This window comes from Lynx canadensis, chromosome D2 (assembly GCF_007474595.2).
Source record: "Lynx canadensis isolate LIC74 chromosome D2, mLynCan4.pri.v2, whole genome shotgun sequence".
Taxonomy (NCBI): Eukaryota; Metazoa; Chordata; class Mammalia; order Carnivora; family Felidae; genus Lynx; species Lynx canadensis.
In genome coordinates, this window is record NC_044313.2 from 69,336 (window position 1) to 94,442 (window position 25,107).

Genomic DNA, 25,107 nt, shown 5'->3' on the forward strand with positions numbered 1-25,107 from the left:
ACTCGTGTGTGTGTGTGTGTGTGAGAAAAGGGGCTTCAAAAGTATGCAGTTCTAGGGGTTTGGGTCAAGACAAATCAAAACCCCCGCTCTGAGCAGACAGCCGTTTACTGCAGGCACCAGGCACTGTGTCTGTTTATCTTAACTTTTCTAGGGGCTAAGGCAGATAGAGCATGCTACCTCAGAGTCCACAAGGTGTTTTTCTTGCTAATTAGCTCTGGGCGCTTTCACCCCATAGTGGCTTTCTGCCCTATGCTTTGTTTTACCTAATGAAGACCTCTGCGTGCTTTCATCCTGCTGCAGAGGCTTTCTGCCCCTACCTGTTCTTGGACGCTTTTGTCCTGTGGAGGTGGCTTTCCACTCTATGCTTCGTTCTAAGCTGGGCACTTTTGCCCTGTGGTGGCTTTCCACCCTAAGCCTTGTTAGCCCATTGGTGCAAGCTCAGAGAATTCTTAAACGTATTCCCCACAGTCACAGGACCCTTACAAGAGGCAGGCAGGAGGTTTAGCCAGAGAGAGATTGAAGGATGCTACAGTGCTGGCTTTGAAACATTACTCGTTTTATTCAGGAACACTTAGGCAGGATTTCTGTGTGCCACACGGTGTTCCAAAGGCTCGGCACACCACCCTGTGCAGCCCTCATCCTCTATTTCATGGAGGGGCTTCTGGCACACCCACAGACAGTCAGTCAGGGCCTGAAGGTTAAGCACAAAGGGACCTTTGGTGTGTGTCAGTGGGGTGGGGGCAAAAAGCTCTTGTTCCAAATTCCTCTTCTGTTTCACAACATTGTTTAATGCACTGAGCTGATTAATGATTTCCTCATTTCTGCCTCATTTCATGTAAGGTCCCCATGTGCCTAGAGTTTTTTCTTCCAGGTACAAAGTCACATTTTAACATTAAGAGATGATAACAGATGTCTATGTTGACTTTTCAGTCATATTTTAATCATAAAATATAGCCCAGAAGAATGCTGACAAGTGAGTCCAAAGGGATACCTTCATTTCCTAGGGACAGACAGTAGGGGATATATTTTAGACGTGGCTAACAGGCCTTCAAAGGTATATTACTTCCCCCTTTTCAAAGTACACAATAGCATTTGTATTGCTTTGTGTGAACCCTGGTGACTGGGTAGCTCTGCTTTCCCAGAAGAGGTGTTTACACTACAATGGTCTCACTCACCCTTGTTTCCAGGGACTCGAATACAGATTCAACTAGGTCATCAATTGTTTCAATTTGTTTAATTAGTCTTACACAATCTGTTTTGGACTTGGCTGTCAAATTCTGTCTGATGAATGTGACTCTGGAAAGCGGCATCTCTGAGCCAATTTATTCCCTGTGAAGCCCTGACTGCCCTTGATGAGACCGTGTGGGGAGAGTCCTTCTGGAGGCATCCAAGGGGATTTGGGAGAGCAGGAAGACTCCAGGCTTGCATCAAAGAGCCTAGGACAGGGGTCTTCAGGGCATGTGTGCCTCACACACCCGAACGGGGAATGACACAGAGCTTGTAACGGGGTGGGATTTTGGCAAACCCAATTGTAATGGGACTGAGATCGATATCCTTGGGGTCAACGAGAGGCTTCAGGTTAAAGTGCTGCAAAATGGCGGACAAGAACAGGAACAACTCCATGCGAGCCAGGCCTTCTCCAACACACACCCGCTTTCCTGCAAGTGACAACAGCTGCTGAGACTCCGAGGCAGCCTCAAGACACAGCAGCACTGCTACAGGCGAGGCAGCAGAGAGGGTCGGGGGGAGGAGGTTGTGGCTAAACTGCCACCCTAAAGCAAAACTGACCCCTCTCTGCCTGTTGAAAGGAAGCACACAACACATTTCAGTATAAGAATATCTGTGATAGACATATTCCGGGACCAGCCTTCATACAGCTTCCGTCACCAGGACTCAGCAGCATAAGCATACGTTAGGTTGGGAGAGTGATCTCTGTCCAGTGCTCACCCTGACATCCTACAGGAAAGAACCGGGGCCACAGCTGGAAGCCAAACACTCTAACGCTGGGTGTTACTGAGCTGGTTATATGATCTTCCCTCCCACCAACCCCTAGGGAAAGGCCCTGGAGAATGAGGCCAAGGGCCCAAGAGAGGGCCAGATGGTCCCATGATGAGTCCAGGTAATCAAACATTAGATTTTGCTTATTAACCCTTGTTTAAAATTATGGAGAATTAGGTACTAGAGTTTTGAAAGACATTCACTAAGTCCTATTAAATACATAAGGGTTTCAGCACTGAATGAAGTATCTGCTTTGCAGAAATAATAAATCATCTCATTCCCAGGACCTCCAGTAAGAGAATGTCATTTGGGCTCTGTGAACAGGGACAGACACCTCTGGGACATGTTGTGACCAGAAGCCAGGCCCTGGTGCAAGTGCATGGCCACAGCAAAGAGCACAAACCAGGGACAGACACATCTGGGACATGTGGCCAGAAGCCAGGCCCAGTGCAGGTTCACGGCCATGGCAAAGAGCACAAACCAGGGACAGACACATCTGCGACATGTGGCCAGAAGCCAGGCCTGGTGCAGGTGCATGGCCTCGGCAGAGAGCAAAACCCAGGGCAGCTCCCCGGGAAAGGGGCTATGTCTGCTCTCTTCTTACCTGCAGAAAATGCCTTGAAGTAGTCACTATACTTGAACTTTCCACTTTCATTCAGAAAGTGCTCTGGCTTAAACTTCTCTGGATCAGGGAACTCTTGGTTGTCAAACAAGAGGGAGTCCAGTGTTGGGACCACGACCGTACCCTAGAAGTAGCAAAGGCCTATGTCAGTCCATCAAGTTAACAGAACATGAGCTTTCCACCGGGACCTCCAGTTGGGGAAGTCATTTGCTTAAGGACTAGATGGAAGGTAGTCAGGGGTCAAGTCTAAATGGTGACAAGAGCTGTAATCTCATCAGAGGAGGAGCCCTGGGCAAGATTGTACCATTGTTGGTTTCTGGGGTTAGGAAATACCACAAACCCGAGGCACTGTCCCAGGGTCCCCTTTCCAGATTTTCTCCATTTCTTCATCACTAGGCCCATGAGAGGACTGCTGGGAAGCAGCACTCTGCAGGTGGGAATGCTGGCCCGGCCCCCACCATTCAGCCACGTCCGCCCGAAGGATCCCGCCCTTTGGAGGCTGGCTGATGTGCTGGCAGGGTGGTGCTCAGTGTGTGCACGCCAGGCTCACATCTGACCTTGGGGATGACGTATCCTCTGAACATTGTGTCCTGGATTGCTTCATGGGGCAGGTTGGAGGGCAAGAGGTCGATGAATCGCTGAATCTCATGCACCACGGCATCCATATAAGGCATCTCTAACCGGTCCTTGATGGCAGGGATTCGGCTTGGCCCAATCACCCTGTCGATTTCTTCATGCAGTTTCTCTGCCACAACATGAACAGAGGTAAAGGATCGACTCCAGGCTGGCTCAGCACCCATGCCCCCACCCATCTGGCAGATGCTTATGGAGCACTGTCAGCAGTGCTCCAGGGCATCCTGGGCACCACAAGTGCCAAGACGGCCAAGCTCTGTGAGTCTGTTTAAGCTTCTCGCATGTTAGCCTCTAGATGATCATAGCTAATCCAGTTCTTGTCATTACACCAGGAGTAGAGAACAGGAGGGTCTTAAGACCTTCTAGTTGGAGGATGGAGAGCCTGAATGGCTCAGTCAGTTAAGCATCTGACACTCAATTTCAGCTCATGTCACAATCCCAGGGTCAAGAGATTGAGCCCCAAGCCGTGCTCCACACTGAGCGTGAAGCCTGCTTAAGATTCTCTCTCTCTCTCCCTTTGTCCATCTCCCCCACTTGTGCTCTCTAAAAAGAAAAATACAAATTCTAGTTGGAGCAAACTCTCGTCATTAGTTATTAATTACCCCAGGCTGGTTCATTGCATGTTTCAGGAAGTGTGGATGTGGAAGGCAGATTGGAAACAGATGTGCATGGCCTTCTGCATGAAGAACTAGGAAGCAGGGTCTGGGTGTCCCTCTCTTCCTGGCAGAGGTAACAGCAACCTTTGAGTTGGGCTGGGCCTCTCTGAGCTTGAGATTCCCTGTGGGCCTTCACAACATGTTGAGTGAATCACAAAACTGTGTGCCATGTGGTTCCCAGGTAAAGATGTAAAACACACAATGTGGATCGTATGCCAACATTTAACAAGAATTGAGTGTATGAAGTCGAGCACAGAGATGACACAGCAGTCCTGGGACACTGCCAAGTCTGGGGGTGGGCAGCAGGGCGGCCTAAGGAGGGGCTTTGGCTGGCTCTGCAACCTGTTCATTCCAAGAGCTCTGAAGCAGATACTGCGAAACATTAACACATGTTACATTTTGTAGTAGCGTATGGCTCTCAGTCATATTTATTTTCCTTTTCTCTATATCGTAAGTTACTCATAATTAATCATGTAAAACACTTTTTCAGTCTACAGTCCCCTGGTACAGACTGGTCAGAAGTTCTCTCAGATTTGTGAAAGACTTTCCTCCAGGGACTTCTGGCTCCTTCACCCCTCAGCCTTCTGTGAAACAGAAAAGTCAATGGCCTTGGAGTCAGATGGACCAGATCTGATCCTGGACAGGTCACATTCCACATCACTGTGGGAAATTACTTCAAGCCCTATAATACCTACTGGTAAGTATGCAGTGTCCTGGAGTGCTTAGACCCATGCCTGGCACACAGCAGAAGCCATATTATTAGAAGCGGCAGCAAGCAAGCCTCAGGATGGTGAGGGGTCCCCTGGAGCGGAGCCCAGGGGAAGGGGGGACACTAGGCCTGGCCACTAGCCATGAAGGCGCCCTCACCCCAGGCAGTGGCTCCCTTTCCTTCCTCTTTCCTGGGAGGTCAGCACCCTACTAACACATCGATGCCCTCTCAGTGCCTCTATTTGGCCCATGCCCAGGGCGGGCACCTCTGGGGCATGGCTCTATGCATGTGCGGCACCAGAAGCCTCCTGCCCCTCTGAGGCACTCAGAGCCCCACCTGGCCCTGGTGCAGGAGAAGCCCCTGGGGAAGAACAACGCGGTTCAAGGAGAGCAGGCAGCCTTGGGACACTTCTCCCTGGGGATCCCGTCTTCTGGTCCCCATTCTTCCAGTTGGGTCTACTATGCCATGGAGGCCATGGCCCCATCCCGCACTCTCTCTCTCTGCTCTGCCCAGGAGCCAGGTCTGGCTCACGGACAAGGTAGACATTATTTTCACTGTCATAGATAGGTTATATTATGGGCTGGAATGCAGGTGGCATTGCATTTTTCCATGCCGGTGTTGGCTCTTTGTTTCTGAAATCAGGTGTGTGTCAATGGCATGTGGTGGGACTGGTGTTCAAGAGTGGCATGTCCCTGTCATATACAAGAACACTTCCATTGAATTCATGCCGGCGATTCCAGTCTCACTCCCCTGAGGGTTAACAAGCAATGCCAGTTTCCATTTGCAGGCAGAAAGCGAAAGCCCAAGTGCTCCAGCCTGACCGGTCCAGGTGGGATGGCTGCATGGCCCCAAAATCTTTGCCCACTACTTGGCATACCTTCGATCTCTGGGTATTTCATGAGAATCAGGAGCCCATATCTCAGAGTGGTGCTGGTGGTCTCTGTACCCGCAAAAAACAGGTCAGCTACGGTGGCAGCAATGTTGTCAAAGGTGAACCAAGGCTCTTTGGTGTATCTTTCCTGCAGATATTAGAGACACCCGGGGACTACATAAGAAGGTGTCTTCAGGTGGATCATCTGAAAAGAGCCCAACAAGCCTGCCAGCTCCACAGGGAAGGGGGCAGGTGTGCGTGAGGCTATCCCGTGGAAACGTGATCGTCTCCACCGCACAGTTAGCAGCACCAAGGCTCCCACAAAACTGGCCATTGGCAGGATTGTGCCCCTCGCCCAGGGTGCTGAGTCTTGTGCTCCTTCTACAGAGCTGAGGGCTGTCCTGGGGAGTAAGGCTCTCCCCTGTGCGCAGCCGTGACCTCCAGCAGCCCAGAGCTGAACTGTGGGGCCTCTGCTAACAACCCAAGAGTCGCAGGGGTTGCTCTTGGCCTTCTCCAAGCCCACAGTCAGCACCACTGATTCCCAGGAGGCAGGAAGTCACCAAGAAGCCAGACACCAGGGTGGGGCAGTGAGGACCCCAGTGATAGATCAGCTTCCAGGGAAATCAGTTCCAGAATTCACATGCTGTTCTAGAGCCCCAAGAGACGTCAAAGGAGGGAGGAGAAGCGTCACCATCTCAGTGGGGGGCCTGGAGGGCAGTCAGGTAGGTAATGCTGGCGGGGCCTGGAAACCCTTGAACTCATGTACAATTTGGGCGTTATGTGCTAAGGAGGAGTGTGGAGGTCTTCACACCAAATGAGACACAGTCATCAAAGTCAGAAATGGTTATGAAGTACAGCCTGGAGGGGGCCACAGGAAGGGCCCACGCACCAGCCTCACAGCCACTATGGCTCTCCCAAGAAACCCCTCTTGCTGGCCAGCACTGCAGACCTCCTATGGTGTTTGAGGCCAGCCAGGCAGGCTGGCCCTATCTCCACACCCATGGGAGCAGGTGTGGTGGTCATATGAAGCCAGAGTGGTATAGAGCCAGGAGCACCCATGCCCAGCGGGGGCAGTGTGGGTTGCAGCCGCGTCGCCCCGCCCCCAGAGTCTCAGCCCCTAGCAGAGAGCAGAAGAGCTTCCCTACTCGCGGTGTCTGCGGTACCTTCCGCATCTCCAGGAGCAGGCTGTCGGTGAAGTCCCGGGGGCAGTTGGGGTCCAGCGACTCCTCGTGCTCCTTCACCCTTGCTGCAGTATAACTTTTTATTTCATACACATTTTTTATTACTTTTCTATGGTTTCCAGGCAGGTAGCGCATATAGCTTGGGAAAATGTTATATAACTGGGGGGGGGGGGGAGGAGGGGGGAGGGAAACAGAGACAGAGAGACGGAGAGAGACAGAGAGGGAGAGAGAGAGAGAGAGAGAGAGAGAGAAAGAGAGAGTTATCTTACTATTCTTTCTTGCAAATGCAACATGGTTTTGTGTCCTGGGCTTAAAACTTTTCCAACTTGAATTGATGGCCATCAAACTGTGTTATTTAGAACATTTTGGCTCACAGTAACTTTTTGGTGCCACGACTTCGGGTGTGCGAAGTCACGTGTTAGTGCGGTACTGTTTTAAAGCGTCATACCGTAGGTGTCCCTTGGTCAGCAAGGGGAACTTGGGGCCTCAGGGAGGTCTCCAGAAGCAACATCCAGGCACAAGCGCCTGGGGCCCCGGCCCATCCCCCAACCCCCCACCTTGCCCTGTGCCAAACTCAGAGGGCAGGTGCAGACTAGGGGGTGGGGGAGCCTCACTTGGAGCCAGCTGGTGCTGAGCAGGTGGAAGTTCTCGTTGAACAGCTTCTGTATCCTCAGCCCGGTTTGGTCCGTGTAGTCAAAGCGCTTGCGGAAGAGGATGTCCGAGATGACGTTGCAGGGGGCGTAGCCCAGAACAAAGGTGGGGTCGAAGGGCTGTCCTGGACCACAGGTGAGCTGTCAGGGACCCTACGCCCCAACCTACCCCTCCCCCCCCCCCACTAAGGCTTTCCAGCACCTGGGAGCAGTGGCCCTGAACACAGCCCAAACTCTGAAAGCCTTGTGACAGCTACTGGGGGTCCCCTTCTTTTTGGCGCCCTTGCTCTACCTGAGGTGGAGAGGACCCCTAGCTGCCAGAGATGCCTGAGGGTAACGCGACCCTGTCGGGGTCAGCGGCTGCTGATGACTCTGGGGCCCAACAACCCACCCCAGGCAGTGCGCACGAGGACCCAGCCCTGCCCCCCCCCCAGCCCCACTCAGTGAGCCTGACAACCTGGCCCTGATCCCCTCCCCTGCCCAGGCAGTGCGCACCAATCCCGACCCTGCGCCCCGCCCCAGGCAGTGCACACAAGGACCCCGCCCACACACACCCTGGGTCTTCCGGAACGCCTCCATCAGGAAGGGCACCTCCCTCTGGATCCGCTCCTCATTGGCAAGCTTCCCCATGCCATAGTCCCGGAGGATGCTCAGAGACAGGCGCCGGGTGTCCTTCCAGCTCGGCCCATTGTTGAACGTAATTCCTAGGGCAGAGGGAACAAGCACCCAGTCACAATACACGCCGAGGGCAGGGTGACAGCCCAGGCTGCCCAGCTTCGGAGAAGCCTTCTCGGCTTCTCCCCACTGCTCCTTTCCCCACTGCATGTCCCCTCCCAGGGGCGCCCTTCTTACCATCAGTGTGCCTTCTCCTTCCACTTTGCCTGGAGACCTCCCCAGGGGACACAGAGCCTCAGCTGCACAGCAAGACGAGCCCCCACCCCTTTTCCCTCTGTTCACAAAATTCCCAAGAAGCTGTCCTGTTTCCACTGATTTTTAACCTCCACACTGCAAATACCTTAACTTGCAGCTTTGTGGCTTCTCAGAAAGTGTCCTCACTAAAACCTGAGCTGTCACTCAGCTCCCAGACTCTGCCCACCATTGGATCTGGGAAGACCTCACTCATGTTCCCCATGGAGGGAAGAGATCTGAGGAAGGCCAAGGCAAGGTATGTTCTAGAAGGCAGTGTGGCCGCATGGGAGGGACAGGGAGGAGTGAGATGACGAAGCACAGACCAGACTGAGGGTCTCAGTTCCACCTTGCAGGGAAGCATGAGGTGGGGAACGACAGGTGGACTGAAGACAGCATGGCCCCCTACTGGGTGTGGGTGCACAGAGAGTACATGGCACCCAAGGCCCTACTTAGACATTAGGGTTAGATTTGGTTAAAAACACAGCTGGGATGGAGTTTGGGGGTCCTGGGATCAAGTCTATGCATGCTGAGCTCTCGATCCCTGCTGGACGCTGCAGAGGCTGCTGGGTGGATACCAGGGACACAGCTCAGAGCCCAGAGGGAACTCAGGGCACACGTGACCACACTCCCACGTGTCTGTGGGACCACTGACAGCCTCGGGGGAGGGCAGCCTCAACCTTCCAGTGGCAGCAGCAGACTCACTGACACAGGATGCAGGGCAGACAAGTGCGGGGACCAGAGTATGTGTGTTCAGGAGGCCAGAAGACAGAGCTGTGAGCTGGGTCCCCAGTCCTGAGGACCCAGGAAGCTGCAGAGAAAGCAGGAAGAGGGAGTGCCCAGTGGACGCCCCCTCACCTCCTCCCCCCAGCCCTTGGCTCTGACATGGTGACTGAGGAGGGACAGGCAGGGAGGTAGATAATTTTAAAATGGCAGAGAGAGGTGCACCTGGGTGGCTCAGTTGGTTAGGCGACTGCCTTCGGCTCAGGTCATGATCTCACAGTTCGTGAGTTCCAGCCCCACGTCAGGCTCTGTGCTGACAGCTCAGAGCATGGAGCCGACTTCAGATTCTGTGGCTCCCCTCTCTCTACCCCTCCCCTGATCACACTCTGTGTCTCTCTGTCTCTCAGTAATAAACAAACGTTAAAAAAAATCTGTTTTAAATGGTAGAGAGAGACAGAGACAGAGACAAAGACAGAAATAGAGAGACAGAAGGAGAGATTCCAGAAGAGCCAAGACTTTGGGGTCCAAAACAGGCTGAAATGGATACAATAATGATTCTCCATCACAGGTTTATAAACATTTACTGAAATGAAAAAAAATTTTTTTTTTAATTAACATGCGTCTTGTGCTCACTATTATGCTGATAATTAACATTTGCATTGTTATCCCTGGGGAACCAGATGTATCCCATGTACAGAGCCTGGGCCACGTGGCACATGTGAAAATAGGACTTGGGAGCCCCTATCAGGAGGGGATGAAGCCCCCTTTGAGTCCAGCTCATGGAATGGGAAGTGGCCCTGGACTGGCTGCATTCAGGGACCCATGACTTGGACCAGGGGTGGCAGATAAGGGCTCCCTGGAGCTACTACAGAGCTCCTTGACCCCACAACTGCTGTTCTCATGGGGCAGCAAAGCTCCTGTGGTGTTAATGACAAACACTGACTAGTTAACTTTGCTTTTGACAACCCCAAAGAAGCAAAATCCACAACATCCAAGAGAGAAAGTCAAATGCCACTGATAGTGACAGGGTATGACCTTGGGAATGTATACAGGAATAAGGGGACAGCACCATGAGAACAGCGCACACAACAGGAAGCACATCGATTTGAAATTTCTGCATAAAATGGATACAGGCTTTCTAGAGGTTTGTCACCAAAGCTAAGCCAGGAGAAACTAGGGCCTGCAGGGTTTTGTAGGGTAGATGGGACATGGCTTCATTTCCAATCTGCTTTAGAATCTCACTAAAATGACAGTGAGCAAGTAGAAAGGAATAAGCACGTGAGTCCAGGGGGGCGGGCAGGGGCAGGCAGGGAGCTCACAGGGTTGTGAGCAGGTGCCCCCATGAGCTCCAGGATGTCCCAGGAGACACAGGAGGTGGGGATTGGAGTCAACAGTCTGGACATCACTCAGATAAAAACCAGGCAGGTCCCCAGACCTCAACAGGAGGTGACAGCGCGTGTTCTAGATACGGGGAACCCAGGGCGCTGGAGACATGGGCTGCCGAATAAAGAGAGGTGAGGCTGGCAAGACAGGATCATGAGGAGGTCCCTTTGTGAGCTGGGGCTGCGCTCAGCACCCTTCCTGGTCTAAGAACACCCCAGGTGCAGTGTCGGAGGCCTCCTCATTGGAGAATTCAAACCGCAGATGAGCTAAGCCCCACAGACCAGCAGAATGCTCTGTGGTGTCAGTGCCTCATCTTAGGTGAGGGACCTTGGAGGGTGGAGCCTCGACACCCAGGAACAGGTGGGGCTGTGAGTGGAGGCTCTCTGGACTGAGGCTACACCCAGGAGGCTACAACGTGTGCAGGAGGAAGGCACAGCTCAACTGCTGGAGGCATTTTCCTTTGTGGCATTTCTCTGCAAGCACACATCTGTCCTGCTCACCAGTGTGTGGGTGCTTGAGGTCCTACCTTTCCTAGAGCAAGTCTGTCATAGTAGCTTTCAATACAGTATGTGCTGAGCACCTGAATTGTCCAAGGGTCTCTTTACCTTTCTATCTTGTACTATTTACTATGTGGCTGTCATCACTGGTATTTCACGACCTGGCTGGTCCCCCACCATGGGGGTGCTCTGAGAAGTGGGGCTCACCTTTTTCCTTGTGTGCCTCAAACGCATAGATTTCTCCTCTGCCAGAAAAGTCATTCTTGTAGTCGAGCAGGACTTCCTTCACTGCCTTATAGCCATGCAGAACCACGGTGCGCTGGGAGCCCAGGTACAAGGTGAACACAGGCCCGTACCGCTCTGCCAACTGCAGAGACCAGCAAGCAGATAAGTGAGGCCACTGGGAACTTATGGAAGAAGTTGGGCAGGCTTTAAACTGACCCCCAAAATTGTTATTCCCCAAGAGAAGACAGAGGGATCTTGGAAAAGACAGTCTTTGTCCAGCCCAATTTGGAAAGACTCTCCCCATAGAGGCTTTCTTCTGCAGGGAGGGAGGTTCCAGCACACCTAGGCACCTGGACATATGTGCCTGAACACAGTTAACTTGGTGGGCTGACTCCTGCTCCTCCCCTGTGGCCCCTTTGACCACATCTGTGCCATCACCCCCACTGTCTGCTATCCCCAGTCTAAGTCCTGGACCCCAGGGTGCTACTGGAGGACCCTGAGCCAACACTGTCCTGACCTCCACAAGTCCATCCTCCATGGTGCACAAAGCACTGTCAACATCTCCCTATTGCAAACACTAGGCTCTTGGGCATTCTTTTATGAACTCATGTAACAGATTTAGCAACTCATTCAGTTTTTAGATTCTTTAGCTCATTCACTGTTCACAACAACTGTAGGTGGAGGTGCCACACAGGTTGACCACTATTCACCCTGTTGTCTGGCATCTACAGTGTGCACCTGGTGTGAATATATGGCTTCTCCGTGCTTTGCAGTGGCAAACAGCAGCAGCAACCCCAGCCACACTGGCCTCACCAAGACATCCAGTGACAGAGCAGTTAACACTGGGCTCAAGCAGAGGCCTCTGGGGACGACCATGGCCAATGCCCACTCAAGGGCTCCACGCCCATGCTGTACCACCAGCTAAATATTTTTAATGTCACTCTTGGATACTACTGTTCAGTCAGTTCATTCATAACAGGCTTGTATTGAATAGCAACCTGTCTGACAATTAACTGAGTGCACACATATTATGTCCAATCCGTGAATTCTCCTCCCCCAAATCAATGATATTTTTCCTACCTTGGTTAAAGATTTGGGAACATTCTTGAAATCCAACTGGAGAAGATTCCCAATAATGGGCAGTGGGAAAGGGCCAGGAGGTAGTTTCCAACTGCTGTAGATCTGCTTCCAGACAGAGATAAGCATTAGGGTGGCCATCCACACCAACAGGGCAACTGTGATGCCCAGGGCAGCCATGGTGACTTTGGGGTCACTACTAACTTGTGAGAATGCTCTGGAAAAAAAACAAAGCTTTTATAACACACCCTCAGGAAGGAGGGTAACCATCCAACCAATGCCACCTTCCTTTTCCTTGGGCTTAAGATATTAATTTATAATTAACTACTGTTGGCCATCATTTCAAAGGCTGATTCCTGTAGCGGTTGCATCCAAGAAGCTCCATCCCAGTACCCACTTTATGATCCCCAGGGTCTGTCAACACTGAATGCTGGCATCTGCACCAAAGTCAGCCGACACAACATCCAGGGGAATATCACCAACCCATAGGTCAGACCATGGACACTGGTTTGGACAGGAGGGTTCACGTTAAGTTTACACGTGTTGTTTGGGGGCAGGATCTATGTGCTGCATCAATTATGTGCTGTCTCCATGGCCAAATGCTAGATCTCATAATGCAAGTCTCTGAACATCTGATCAGGTTCGTCTGAGCAGCCTCCAGTAGTACCTGAATCACTAGCAGTGAAACTCATAGGACTAGAACAGGGAAATTCAAGAGCTGAATTCCACTCCACTTGGTCAAAGCAACTGGAAAATTCAGAAGAGGAAAAAAGAAAGAAAAAGAATTTACAAATTTTGAAAAAGTTAATATCTATTATAAAAAAGTATATTTTTGTAGAAAATTAGGGGACAATTTTTCTTTAGAATAATTTTTATAAAACTCTAAAAAAATTTACATTAGGCTCACATTAACAACTCAGGCAACAACAGATGTTGGCGAGGATGTGGAGAAAGAGTACCTCTTTTGTATTGTTAGTGGCAATGCAAGCTGGTGCAGCCACTCTGGAAAACAGTATGGAGGTTCCTCAAAAAACTAAAAATAAAGCTACTCTACCACCCAGCAATTGCACTACTAGGCATTTATCCACAGGATACAGGTGTGCTGTTTCGAAGGGACACAGGCACCCCCATGTTTATAGCAGCACTATCAACAATAGCCAAAGTATGGAAAGAGCCCAAATGTCCATCGATGGATGAATGGATAAAGAAGATGTGATAGATACACACACACACACACACACACACACACACGGGAGTATTACTTGGCAATCAAAAAGAATGAAATCTTGCCATTTGCAACTCCATGGATGGAACTGGAGGGTATTATGCTAAGTGAAATTAGTCAGACCAAGACAAAAATCATATGACTTCACTCATATGAGGACTTTAAGAGACAAAACAGATGAACATATAAGAAGGGAAACAAAAATAATATAAAAACAGGGATGGGGACAAAACAGAAGAGACTCATAAATATGGAGAACAAACTGAGGGTTGCTGAGGGGTTGTGGGAAGGGGTATGGGCTAAATGGGTAAGGGGCATTAAGGAATCTACTCCTGAAGTCATTGTTTCACTATATGCTAACTAATTTGGATGTAAATCTTTTAAAAAAAAGGAAGAAGAAGAAGAAGAAGCAGCAGCAGCAGCTTGGGAAATAAATGTATCACAAGGAGAAATAAAAAAAATTACATTAGGATTTTTACTGGGTTTGTTTCAAATCAATGAATTAACTTGAGCAGATTTTATACTCTTGCAATGTCTTGTCTGTTTATCCATGAATGTCGCAGGGCTCCACTGCTCCTCGGGTCACCATTAGTCCTTCACAGGGAACTTCCACCTGCCTATTGGGGCTGTTTCTAGGCATTTCACTGAGCTTTTGTGCACACATGTGTGTTTAGAATGAAGAGAATGCTTTTCATTCTGTCTTCTAACTGGAGATATAGGGAAGATCTTAATTGTAATTTTATACTTTTATGTTGGTAATGAATTTTTTTGTATAATGGAAAGTAGGATAAAAGATGAAAAAATGAAAACCATCTTCTATACTTTAATTTATATGAAAATGAGGATGTACCTTATATACCTAATTCTAACCCATTTTCTTTCTCTCAAATTATTAGCCATGTGGGCAATCTATTGATTGTCCTTTTTTTTTCATTTTTAATGCTTATTTATCTTTGAGAGAGAGAGTGTGTGTGTGGGGGGGGGGAAAGGGCAGAGAGAGAGGGAGACACAGAATCCAAAGCAGGCTCCAGGGTCTGAGCTGTCAGTACAGAGCCCAACAGGGGGCTTGAACTCACCAACCATGAGATGATGCCCTGAGCCGAAGTCAGACGTCTAACCAACTAAGCCACCCAGGCGCCCCTGATTGTTGTGTATTTAGAACCGCAGCCATGTTACTTGTGTTTTACTTGTTAACTCTCCTGTGTTGGGAAAGGGTGTGAGTCTCTGGCAGCATTTGGGGGGTGGGGTGGTCTTTGTTCCTCTCAGCTGTGCTGTGCCCCTTAAGATGGAACAGACCAGGCTGGTTGAGTCGTGGACCCTGTGGGGGAACTGACAAGGCTGATCAGACTGTAGACCCTGTGTGGGAACTGACATTGTGGGTTAGATGGTAGACCCTGTGTGAGTTTCATTTGGCCTTGCTATCCCTTCCAAAAGCTAGTGTGGGGGCAGGTCCACCCCTCAGGATGGAAACTGAGCTGTCTGGACCCTCTACCCTCTTAATCTGCCCTAAGGCCCGTCTGGGTCAGACACCCACTGAGTTCACACAACATTTCTCCTGTTTGCTTGTCCCACTTGCTGCTGCTGGAGGAGGGGGCAGAGTCAGCTTCCTCTCAGGCTCTCATTCAAGCCGGGGTGAGGACAGGCTGTGTGTGCGGTGGAGCAGGCCTCCTGGCTCCCACTGGCTGAGAACAGCTGTGCCTGGGCATCTTGCCAGGAAGGGAGGCTGAGGGCAGGTGCTGGGAAGTCTGGACCTCACAGGGGTGCAGTTGTGGTTGGGGCCAGGTCCCCTGCTCTAGGTCGTCAGTCCACTTGGACTGTTGGCACCCAAACAACATCAACTGTCAGGAAATTATCAGGAATTTACCTGTCAGGAAACAATATGGAGACGCTTTTTTGAAGTTTAACAATTGTGTGTAAAGATTAAAAGACCATCTTAGGGTTACCTGGGTGGCTCAGTGGGTTGAGTATCCGACTTTTGATTTCAGTTCAGGACATGATCAGTTCAGTTCAGGATGATCCCAGTGTTGTGGTATCGAGCCCCATGTTAAGCTCCACACTGAGTGTGGATCCTGCTTCAGATTCTCTCCTTCTGCCCCTCTTCCCAGTTGCGCTCTCTCTCTAAAATAAAAAAAGAGAGAGACCTTTTTAATTAGGAAAGTAAAGCATGCTCTTTGTAACATATTCAAGCAATGCAGAATTGGATAAAGCAAAGAGTGAGAGTCTCAGACTCTCGTCATGGAGGTAGCTTTCCTATTTTAAACCCCATTAAGAAAGAAAATTTGCTGCTAATTCTTTCTTGTTGTTTCTGATTTTTGTTATACTTTTTAAATGATTTCTTTTGCACGTATTAATTCTGTGTATCAATCCCATGCATACATTTAAAAGGGAAATGTGAACAAATCTTTTGGGTACAGTGAACTTTAAACAGCTTCCTGTGTACTGCCATGGCGTTTCGCTCCAGGTGGGAGCCACACCTTCAACACTTCTTGCAGAATTAGAGGCAGGAACGTGAAATAAAGTCCTAGTAAAATATCCCAGTCTTCTTTTTAAAAAGGCTGCCTGCCTAAAATGAACAACACAAGAAACAACAGATATTGGTGAGGATGTGGAGAAAGGCGAACCATGTGCACTATTGGTGGGAATGCAAACTGGTGCAGCCACTGTGGAAAATAATGTAGAGGTTCCTCAGAAGGTTTAAGATAGGGCGCCTGGGTGGCTCAGTCAGTTGAGTGTACAACTTAGGCTCAGGTCATGATCTCGCGGTCCGTGTCAGGCTCTGTGCTGACAGTGCAGAGCTTGCTTGGAATTCTCTCTCTCCCTCTCTCTCTACCCCTCCCCTGTTCACACACACACACTCTCTCAAAATAAATAGATAAACTTCAAAAAAATTAAATTTCTAAAAAAACATAAAATTATGTGTCTTATAGATAAATGTAAGATGGCCATTTTTTTTCAACGTTTATTTATTTTTGGGACAGAGAGAGACAGAGCATGAACAGGGGAGGGGCAGAGAGAGAGGGAGACACAGAATCGGAAACAGGCTCCAGGCCCTGAGCCAACAGCCCAGAGCCCGACGCGGGGCTCGAACCCACGGACCGTGAGATCGTGACCTGGCTGAAGTCGGACACTTAACCGACTGCGCCACCCAGGCGCCCCAACCATTTTGAAAAACCCATTATGACAATCTCTGCCTTTGTTTGGAGTGTGTAGTTCATTTAAATTTAATATCATCACTGATATGGTAGGATTTACATCTATTATTTTGTTATTAGTTTTCTGTGTGTCCTACGTCTTTTTTGGTTCTCTCTTTTCTATTATTTTCTGTGGGTGTGTTAAATCGATATTTACAAGTTTAATACTTTAATTTCATTTTTACTTATATAGTCATATAAATTATATTAAATTATAATATATTTATGTAATATAATATATTATTTTATAATTCTGTTAAGTGTAATATTATACTATGCTATGGGTTATTTTCTTGGTTGCTCTAGAGTTTACAATGAACATCTTAACTTAAAACAATCTAGTTTGTATTTAATACAAACAATTTCAATCATATACAAATTCACCCAAATATAGCTTTTTCCTCTCCTCCTCTTATTTTTTTTGTCATACAAATGACACTATTATACATTATAGCTTATCAATACTATTTTGTACTTATTGATTCATGCAGTTGTCTTTTAAATCAGGTAGAAGAGTTACAAGTGAAAATACATTTATGCTGCCTTTTCTGTTCATCTATGTGGTTACTTTTACTGTTGCTCTCTATTTTGTCACGTGGAATGAATTACTGTCTAGTGTCCTTTCATTTTATCCTGAAGGGTGCCCTTTAGTATTTCTTGCAAGACAGGCCTGCTAGTGATGAATTGTCTCAATTTTTTGTGTATCTGAGAATGTCTCAATCTCTCCTTTTTTGAAGAATTGCTTTTCTGTATATAGAACTCTTAATTGTCAGTATTTTTCTTTCTGAATTTTGAATATATCATCTCACTGCCTTCTAGCCTCTATGGTGTCTGATGAAAAGTCAACTGTTATTTTTATAAGACTGTTCATATATAGGGACTCCCTTTTCTCTTGGTGTTTCAAGGTTTCCCCCTTTGTCTTTGTCTTCTAACAGTTTGAATATGAGTATCTGGATGTGGCCTTCCTTCAATTTATTTAACTTGGAGTTTGTTAAGCTTCTTGAATAGGTAGATGAATATTTTTCATGAAATTTGGGAGTTTTCAGCTACTTCTTCTTCCAATAGTTTTCTTGTTCCTTTATTTTTTCTCTACTTCTGGGATGTCCATCATGCATATATAGATATCTTGATGATGTCCCATAGGTCTCTGACGTTATGTTTATTCTTGATTTTGACAAATTTTCCTTGTTCCTCATTGTTTTTATGGAGAAGCAGATTTGGAGGTTCTTACTCTACCATTCCTATCCCCTTTGTCAGACGTATTTAGGAGTTTTCCAAGAAACTGCCAGGAAACCTGAAATTGTTTTATTACTGATTAGAACATGGGCACACCTATCTGCAAGAGAGATTTGAGAGTATTTACTTTTTCCAGACTTTATAAATAGATATGTGCAAAAAAGGAAGTAATTTGGAATAGATGTTAGATTATCAATTAATAGTATGTGCAACACGAGGGGGTTAAAACTTTTCTGTGTAGAAATCTGGAAGGCCAGAAAGGAGTGGCAGGAAGTATTCAATGTGCAGAATGGAAAAAATATGCAGCCAAGAATTATTTACCCAGCAAGACTGTCATTCAGAATAGAAGAGATAAAGAGTTTCCCAGACAAATAAAATCTAAAAGAGTTTGTGACCGCTAAACCACCTGCAAGAACTTTTAAGGGGGGACACTTTGAGTGGAGGGAAAAAATACCAAAGCAACAAAGACTAGAAAGGACAAGAAAACATCACCAGAAACACTAACTCTATGGACTACACAATGGCAATAAATTCATACTTTTCAATAATCACTCTGAATGTCAATGGACTAAGTGCTCCAATGAAAAGACATAGGATATCATAACGAATTAAAAAAAAAACAAGCTCTATCTATATGCTGGCTACAAGAGACTCATTTTAGACCTAAACATGCTTGCAGATTGAAAGTGGGAAGATGGATTTATAACCACCAAAGAAACTGAGTCAGTAATCAAAATTTTCCGAACAAATAAGAGTTCTGGGCCAGACGGCTTCCCATGGGAATTCTACCAGACATTTAAAGAAGAGTTAAGACCTATTATTCTCAAACTATTCCAAAAAATAGAGATGGAAGGAAAACTTCCAAACTCATTCTATGAAGCCAGAATTACCTTGATTCAAAACAAAACAAAGACCCCTCTAAAAAGGAGAATTACAGGCCAATATCTCTGATGTACATGGATGCAAAAATTCTCAACAAGATACTAGCAAATCGGATCCAACAGTACATTAAAAGAATTATTCACCATGATCAAGTGGGATTAATTCCCAGGCTGCAGGCGTAGTTCAATACCTCCAAATCAATCAACGTGATACATCACATTAATAAAAGAAAGGATAAGAGCCATATGATCCTATCAATAGATGTAGAAAAAGCATTTGCAAAATAAAGCACACTTCTTGATAAACACCCCAAAAAAGTAGGGATAAAAGGAACATATGTCAACATCATGAAAGCCATATAGTAAAGACCCACAGCTAATATCAGCTTCAATGCGGGAAATACTGAGATATTTTCCCCCTAAGGTCAGGACCACGACAGGGATGTCCACTTTCACTACTGTTGTTCAACACAATAGGCCAGGAAATCCTGGCCTCAGCAATCAGAGAACAAAAAGAAATAAATAGCATGCAAACTGGCAAAAAAGAAGTCAAACTTTCACCTTTTGCAGATGACATGATACTCTACATGGAAAACCCAAAAGACTCCACCAAAAAATTTCTGGAACTGATACGTGAGTTCATCAAAGTCGCAGAATATAAAATCAATGCACAGAAATCGGTTGCATTTCTATACACCAATAATGAAGCAGCCGAAAGAGAAACCAAGGGGTTGATCCCATTTACAATTGCACAAAAACCAACAGATACCTAGAAATAAACCAAACCAAAGAAGTCATAGATCTGTATGCTGAAAACTATAGAAAACTTATGAAAGAAATTGAAGAAGATGCAAAAAACTGGAAAAACATTCCATGTTCATGGGTTGGAAGAACAAACACTATTAAAATGTCGATACTGCCCAAGGCAATCTATACATTCAATGCAATCCCTGTCTAAACAATACCAGCATTCTTCACAGAGCTAGAACAAACAATCCAAAAATTGGTATGGGACCAGAAAATATCCCAAATAGCGAAAATGTTGAAAAAGAAAACCAAAGCTGGGGGCATCACAATTCCAGACTTCAAGATGTATTACAAACTGTAACCATCAAGACAGTATGGTACTGGCACAAAAATATATACATGAACCAATGGAACAGAATAGAGAACCCAGAAATGGACACACAAATGTATGACCAACCAAACTTTGACAAATCAGGAAAGAGTATGCAGTGGGGGGATAAAAGCAGTCTCTTCAGCAAATGGTGCTGGAAAAACTGGACACCAACATGCAGAAGAATGAAACTGGACCACTTGCTTACACCATACACAAAAATAAATTCAAAATGGATGAAAGACCTAAATGTGAGACAGGAAACCATCAAAATCCTAGAGGAGAACACAGGCAGCAACCTTTTTGAACTTTTCCACAGCAACTTCCTACTAGATATGTCTCCAGAGGCAAGGGAAATAAAAGCAAACATGAACTACTGGGACCTCACCAAGGTAAAATATTCTGCACAGCAAAGGAGACAATCAATAAAACTAAAAGGCACCAACAGAATGGGAAAAGATACTTGGAAATGACACATCAGATAAAGGGCTAGTATCCAAAATCTATAAAGAACTTACCAAACTCAACATCCTCCCCCCAAAAAAAACCCAGTGAAGAAATAGGCAGAAGACATGAATAGACACTTTTCCAAGAAAGATATCCAGATGGCCAAGAGACACATGAAAAGATGCTTAACATCACTCATTATCAGAGAAATACAAATCACAACCACAATTAAATGCTACCTCATATATGTCAGAATATCTAAAATTAACAATTCAGGAAATAACAGATTTGCAAGGACGCAGAGAAAGAGGAACCCTCTTGCACTGCTGGTGGGAATGCAAACTGATACAGCTACTCTGGAAAACAGTATGGAGGTTCTCCCAAAAATGAAAAATAGAACTACCCTATGATCCAGAAATTGCACTACTAGGTATTTATCCAAAGGATACAAAACATCTGATTTGAAGGTATACATGCACTCCCAATGTTTTAGCAGTGCTACCAACTGCTAAATTCCCAAATTATGGAAAAAGCCTAAATGTCCATCAAATGAGGAATGGATAAAGAATATGTGGTATACATACACACACACTCACACACACACACACACACACACGCAATGGAATACTACTTGGCGACCAGAAAGAATAAAATCTTGCCACTTGTAACAACATGGATAGAATTAGAGTGTATATTTTAATTTTGTTAATGTTTATATTGTTTTTGAAAGAGAGAGAGAGAGACAGAGCATGAGTGGCAGAAGGGCAGAGAGAGAGGAGGGAGACACAGAATCAGAAGCAGGCTCCAGGTTCTGAGCTGTCAGCACAGAGCCCGATGCAGGGCTCAAGCTCACAGACCACGAGATCATGGCCTGGGCCAGAGTCAGGCGCTCAACCAACTGAGCCAGCAGGTGCCCCAAGGGAATTAGAATGTATTATGCTAAAAGAAATAAGTCCATCATACAAAGACAAATACCATATGATTTCACTCATATGTGGAATTTAGTAAACAAAATAGATGAACGTAGTAAAAGGGAAGGAAAAATAAAATAAAAATAGAGGGAGGCAAACCATAAGAGACTCTGAAATCCAGAGAACAAACTGAGGGTTGCTGGAAGGTAGTTGGGTAGGCACTTTTCGGGATGCGCACTGGATGTTATATGTAAGTGATGAATCATTGGGTTTCTTCTGAAACCAATAATACTATGTATGTTAACTAACTTGAATGTAAATAAATTAATTTAAAACATAATAATAATAAAGCACAGGAAGAAAGAAAGAAAGAGAAAAAAAGAGAAAGTGAGTGGATGCAGAACCACCTGTCAAACTAATGCACATCAAAAGAAAGCCAGAGTAGCCATACTTATATCAGACAAACTAGATTGTAAACCAAAGTCTATACCAAGAGATGAAAAAGGGCACTGTATCATAATAAAAGGGTCTATCCAACAAAGATCTAACAATTGTACATATTTATTCCCCCAACTTGGAAGAACCCAAATATATATATCAATTGTTAACAAACATAAAGAAACTCATTGATAATAATATAATAATAGTAGGGGACTTTAACACCCCACTTACAGCAATACACAGATAATCTAAGCAGAAAATCAACAAGGAAACAATGGCTTTGAATGACACACTTGACCTGATGTACTTAACAGATATATTCAGAACATCTCATCCTAAAGTAGCAGAATATACATTCTTTTCAAGTGTACATGGGACATTCTCCAGAAGAGATCATATACTGAGTCACAAATCATCCCTCAACAAGTACAAAAGGATCAAGATCATACCATGCATATTTTCAGATTACAGTATGAAACTTGAGGTCAACCACAAGAAAAACTTTGCAAAGCCCTCAAATACATGGAGGTTAAAGAATATCCTACTAAAGAATGAATGGGTTAACCAGAAAATTAAAGAAGAAATAAAAAAAAGTACATGGAAGCAAATGAAAATGAAAACAAGACAGTCCAAAACCTTTGGGATGCAGCAAGGGCTGTCCTAGGAGGGAAATAAATTACAATACAGGCCTGCCTCAAGAAGCAAAAAAGACCTGAAATACACAACTTAACCTTACACCTACAGAAGCTGGAAAAGGAACAACAAATAAAGCCTAAAGCCAGCAGAAGAAGGAAGCTGGAAAAAGATGAGAGCTGGAATAAATGATATAGAAATAAACACACACACACACACACACACACACACACACACGCAGTAAAACAGATCAATGAAACTAAGGGCTGGTTCTTTGAAAGAATTAACAAAATTGATAAGCCCCTAGACAGACTTATTAAAAAGAAAAGAGAGGGGACCCAAATGGGTTTAGAAAAACGAATGTGGGGTGCTTGGGTGGCTCAGTCAGTTAAGCAGCTGACTTCAGCTCAGGTCATGGCTTCGTGGTTTGTGAGTTCGAGCCCCGCATCAGGCTCTGTGCTGACAGCTCAGAACCTGGTGCCTGCTTCAGATTCTGTATCTCCCCCTCTCTTCTGCCCCTCCGCTGCTCATGCTCTGTCTCTCTCTGTCTCTCAATAATAAATAAACGTTAAAAAAATTCTTTTAATGAATGAAAGAAGAGAGACCACAACCAACACCACAGAAATGCAAACAATTATAAGACAATACTATGAAAAATTACATAGAAACAAACTGGGCAATCTGGAAGAAATGGGCAAATTTCTAGAAACTCACAAACTACCAAAACTGAAACAGGAAGAAATAGAAAATTTGAACAGACCTATAACCAGTAAAGAAATTGGATCAGTAATCAAAAATCTCCCCAAAACAAGAGTCCTGGGACAGATGGCTTCCCATGGGAATTCTGCCAGACATTAAAAGAAGAGTTAATACCTATTCTCACAGTGTTCCAAAACATAGAGATGGAAGGAACACTTCCAAAGTCATTCTATGAAGCCAGCACTACCTTGATTCCAAAACCAGACAAAGATCCCACTAAAAAGGAGAATTATAGGCTGATATTCCTGATGAACATGAACGCAAAAACTCTCAACAAGATACTAACAAATTGAATCCAACAGTACTTAAAAGAATTATTCACCACGATCAAGTGGGATTAATTCCTGAGCTGCAGGAGTGGTTTAAAATACACAAATCAGGGGCGCCTGGGTTGCGCAGTCGGTTAAGCGTCCGACTTCAGCCAGGTCACGATCTCGCGGTCCGTGAGTTCGAGCCCCGCGTCGGGCTCTGGGCTGATGGCTCAGAGCCTGGAGCCTGTTTCCGATTCTGTGTCTCCCTCTCTCTCTGCCCCTCCCCCGTTCATGCTCTGTCTCTCTCTGTCCCAAAAATAAATAAACGTTGAAAAAAAAATTTAAAATACACAAATCAATCAACGTGATACATCACTTTAATAAGAGAAAGGATAAGAACCATATGATCCTGTCAATAGATGCAGAAAAGACATTTGACAAAATACAACATCAATTGATAAAACTCTCAACAAAGTAGGGATAGACAAAACATACATCAACATCATAAGGCCATATATGAAAGGCCCACAGCTAATATCATCCTCAGTGGAGAAAAACTGAGAGCCTTTCCCCTACAGTCAGGAACAAGACAAGGATGTGCAGTCTCACAATTACTATTTAACAAAGTATTTGGAAGTCTTTGGCTCAGCAATCAGACAACAAAAAGAAATAAAAGGCATCCAAATTAGCAAGGAAGAAGTTAAACTTTCACTATTTGCAGACAACATGATACTCTATGTAGAAAACCCAAAAGACTCCACCAAAAAATTGCTGAAACTAATACATGGATTCAGCAAAGGTGCAGGATATAAAATCAATGTGCAGAAATCTGTTTTATTTCTACACACCAATAACAAAGCAGCAGAAAAAGAAATCAAGGAATAAATCCCATCTTCAATTGCACCAAAAACCGTAAGGTACCTAGGAATAAACCTAACTAAAGAGGTGAAAGATCTGTACTCTGAAAACTACAGAACACTTAGGGAAGAACTTGAAGAGGACTGAAAGAAATGGAAAAGCGCCTGGGTGGCTCCGTTGGTTGAGTGCCCAACTCTTGATTTTGGCTCAGACCATAATCTCACAGTTTGTGACTTCAAGCCCTACATCAGGCTCCACACTGACACTGTGGAGACTGCTTGGGTTTCTCTCCAATTCCCTCCCTCTCTGCCCCTTCCCTATTCGTGCTCAGTCTCTCTCTCTCAAAATAAATAAACCTTAAAAAAGCATTTCATACTCTTGGTTGGAAGAATAAACATTGTTCAAATGTCTCTACTACCTTGGGACACCAGGGTGGCTCAGTCAGATGAGCGTCCCACTCTTGATTTTGGCCCTGGTCATGATCAGGGTGATAGCATTGAGCCCCATGTTGGCCTCTGCTCTGAGAGTGAAGCTTGCTTGAGATTCTCTCTCTCCCTCTTCCTCTGCCCCTCCCCTGCTCACACGTTTTCTCGCTCTCTCAAATAAAATAAAATAAAATAAAATAAAATAAAATAAAATGACAAATAGTGATGCAGTGATACTCTTATAGAGGCATTTTTGTTCAGACATGCATGCATGTCCATCAGTTAGTTTTGTGAGAGTGGGGCTGTTAGATCAACGGGTATGCAGACTTAAGATATCAACAGGTATATAAAATTGCTCTGTGAAAAGGCTGAACTATGCTAAAATCCCCCCATAGTTGTATAGAAGGCCAGTTTCTACACATCTTCTCCTGACACTGGATGCTGTCAGTTACCAATTAGTGAGAAATGTCATCTCATTACTGTGAGTTGCATTTCTCTGATCAATAAAAAAATCACCAGCTTTTCATACATTTGTTAGCTATTTGAATTCTCTATAAAATGAAATAACTATACATACTTCCCCTTTTATAATGGGATTTTA

At 45.7% G+C, this 25,107-nt stretch overlaps 1 protein-coding gene across 2 annotated transcripts; it reads right to left on the reverse strand.

Moving 5' to 3' along the window:
• Positions 1-535: 535 nt before the first annotated feature.
• Positions 536-15,315, reverse strand: LOC115527396 (cytochrome P450 2E1). Of its 2 annotated transcripts, XM_030334993.1 has the most exons (11): positions 15,300-15,315; positions 12,799-12,878; positions 12,135-12,348; positions 11,037-11,196; positions 7,875-8,024; positions 7,285-7,445; positions 6,653-6,829; positions 5,496-5,637; positions 3,178-3,365; positions 2,603-2,744; positions 1,700-1,956 (listed from the first exon to the last, which is right to left on the reverse strand). In XM_030334993.1, exons 3-11 carry the CDS (start codon positions 12,309-12,311, stop codon positions 1,913-1,915), a joined length of 1,341 nt encoding a protein of 446 aa, XP_030190853.1. In that variant the 5' UTR covers positions 12,312-12,348; positions 12,799-12,878; positions 15,300-15,315; the 3' UTR covers positions 1,700-1,912. The 2 variants fall into 2 exon arrangements, with proteins under 2 accessions (XP_030190852.1, XP_030190853.1); XM_030334992.1 differs by lacking the exons at positions 1,700-1,956; positions 15,300-15,315 and adding an exon at positions 536-1,658.
• Between the last annotated feature and the right edge of the window lie 9,792 nt (positions 15,316-25,107).

What these genes read in the sequence shown, in the direction of transcription:
- LOC115527396 (XM_030334992.1), bottom strand. Translation starts at nt 12,311, where the DNA reads ATGGCTGCCCTGGGCATCACAGTTGCCCTGTTGGTGTGGATGGCCACC. An exon ending in TGAGGCACACAAGGAAAAAG is followed by an intron (nt 8,025 to 11,036) that starts GTGAGCCCCACT and finishes CCTCTGCCCTAG; the next exon opens with GAATTACGTTCAACAATGGG. An exon ending in TCAGCACCAGCTGGCTCCAA is followed by an intron (nt 6,830 to 7,284) that starts GTGAGGCTCCCC and finishes CCCCCCCCCCAG; the next exon opens with TTATATAACATTTTCCCAAG.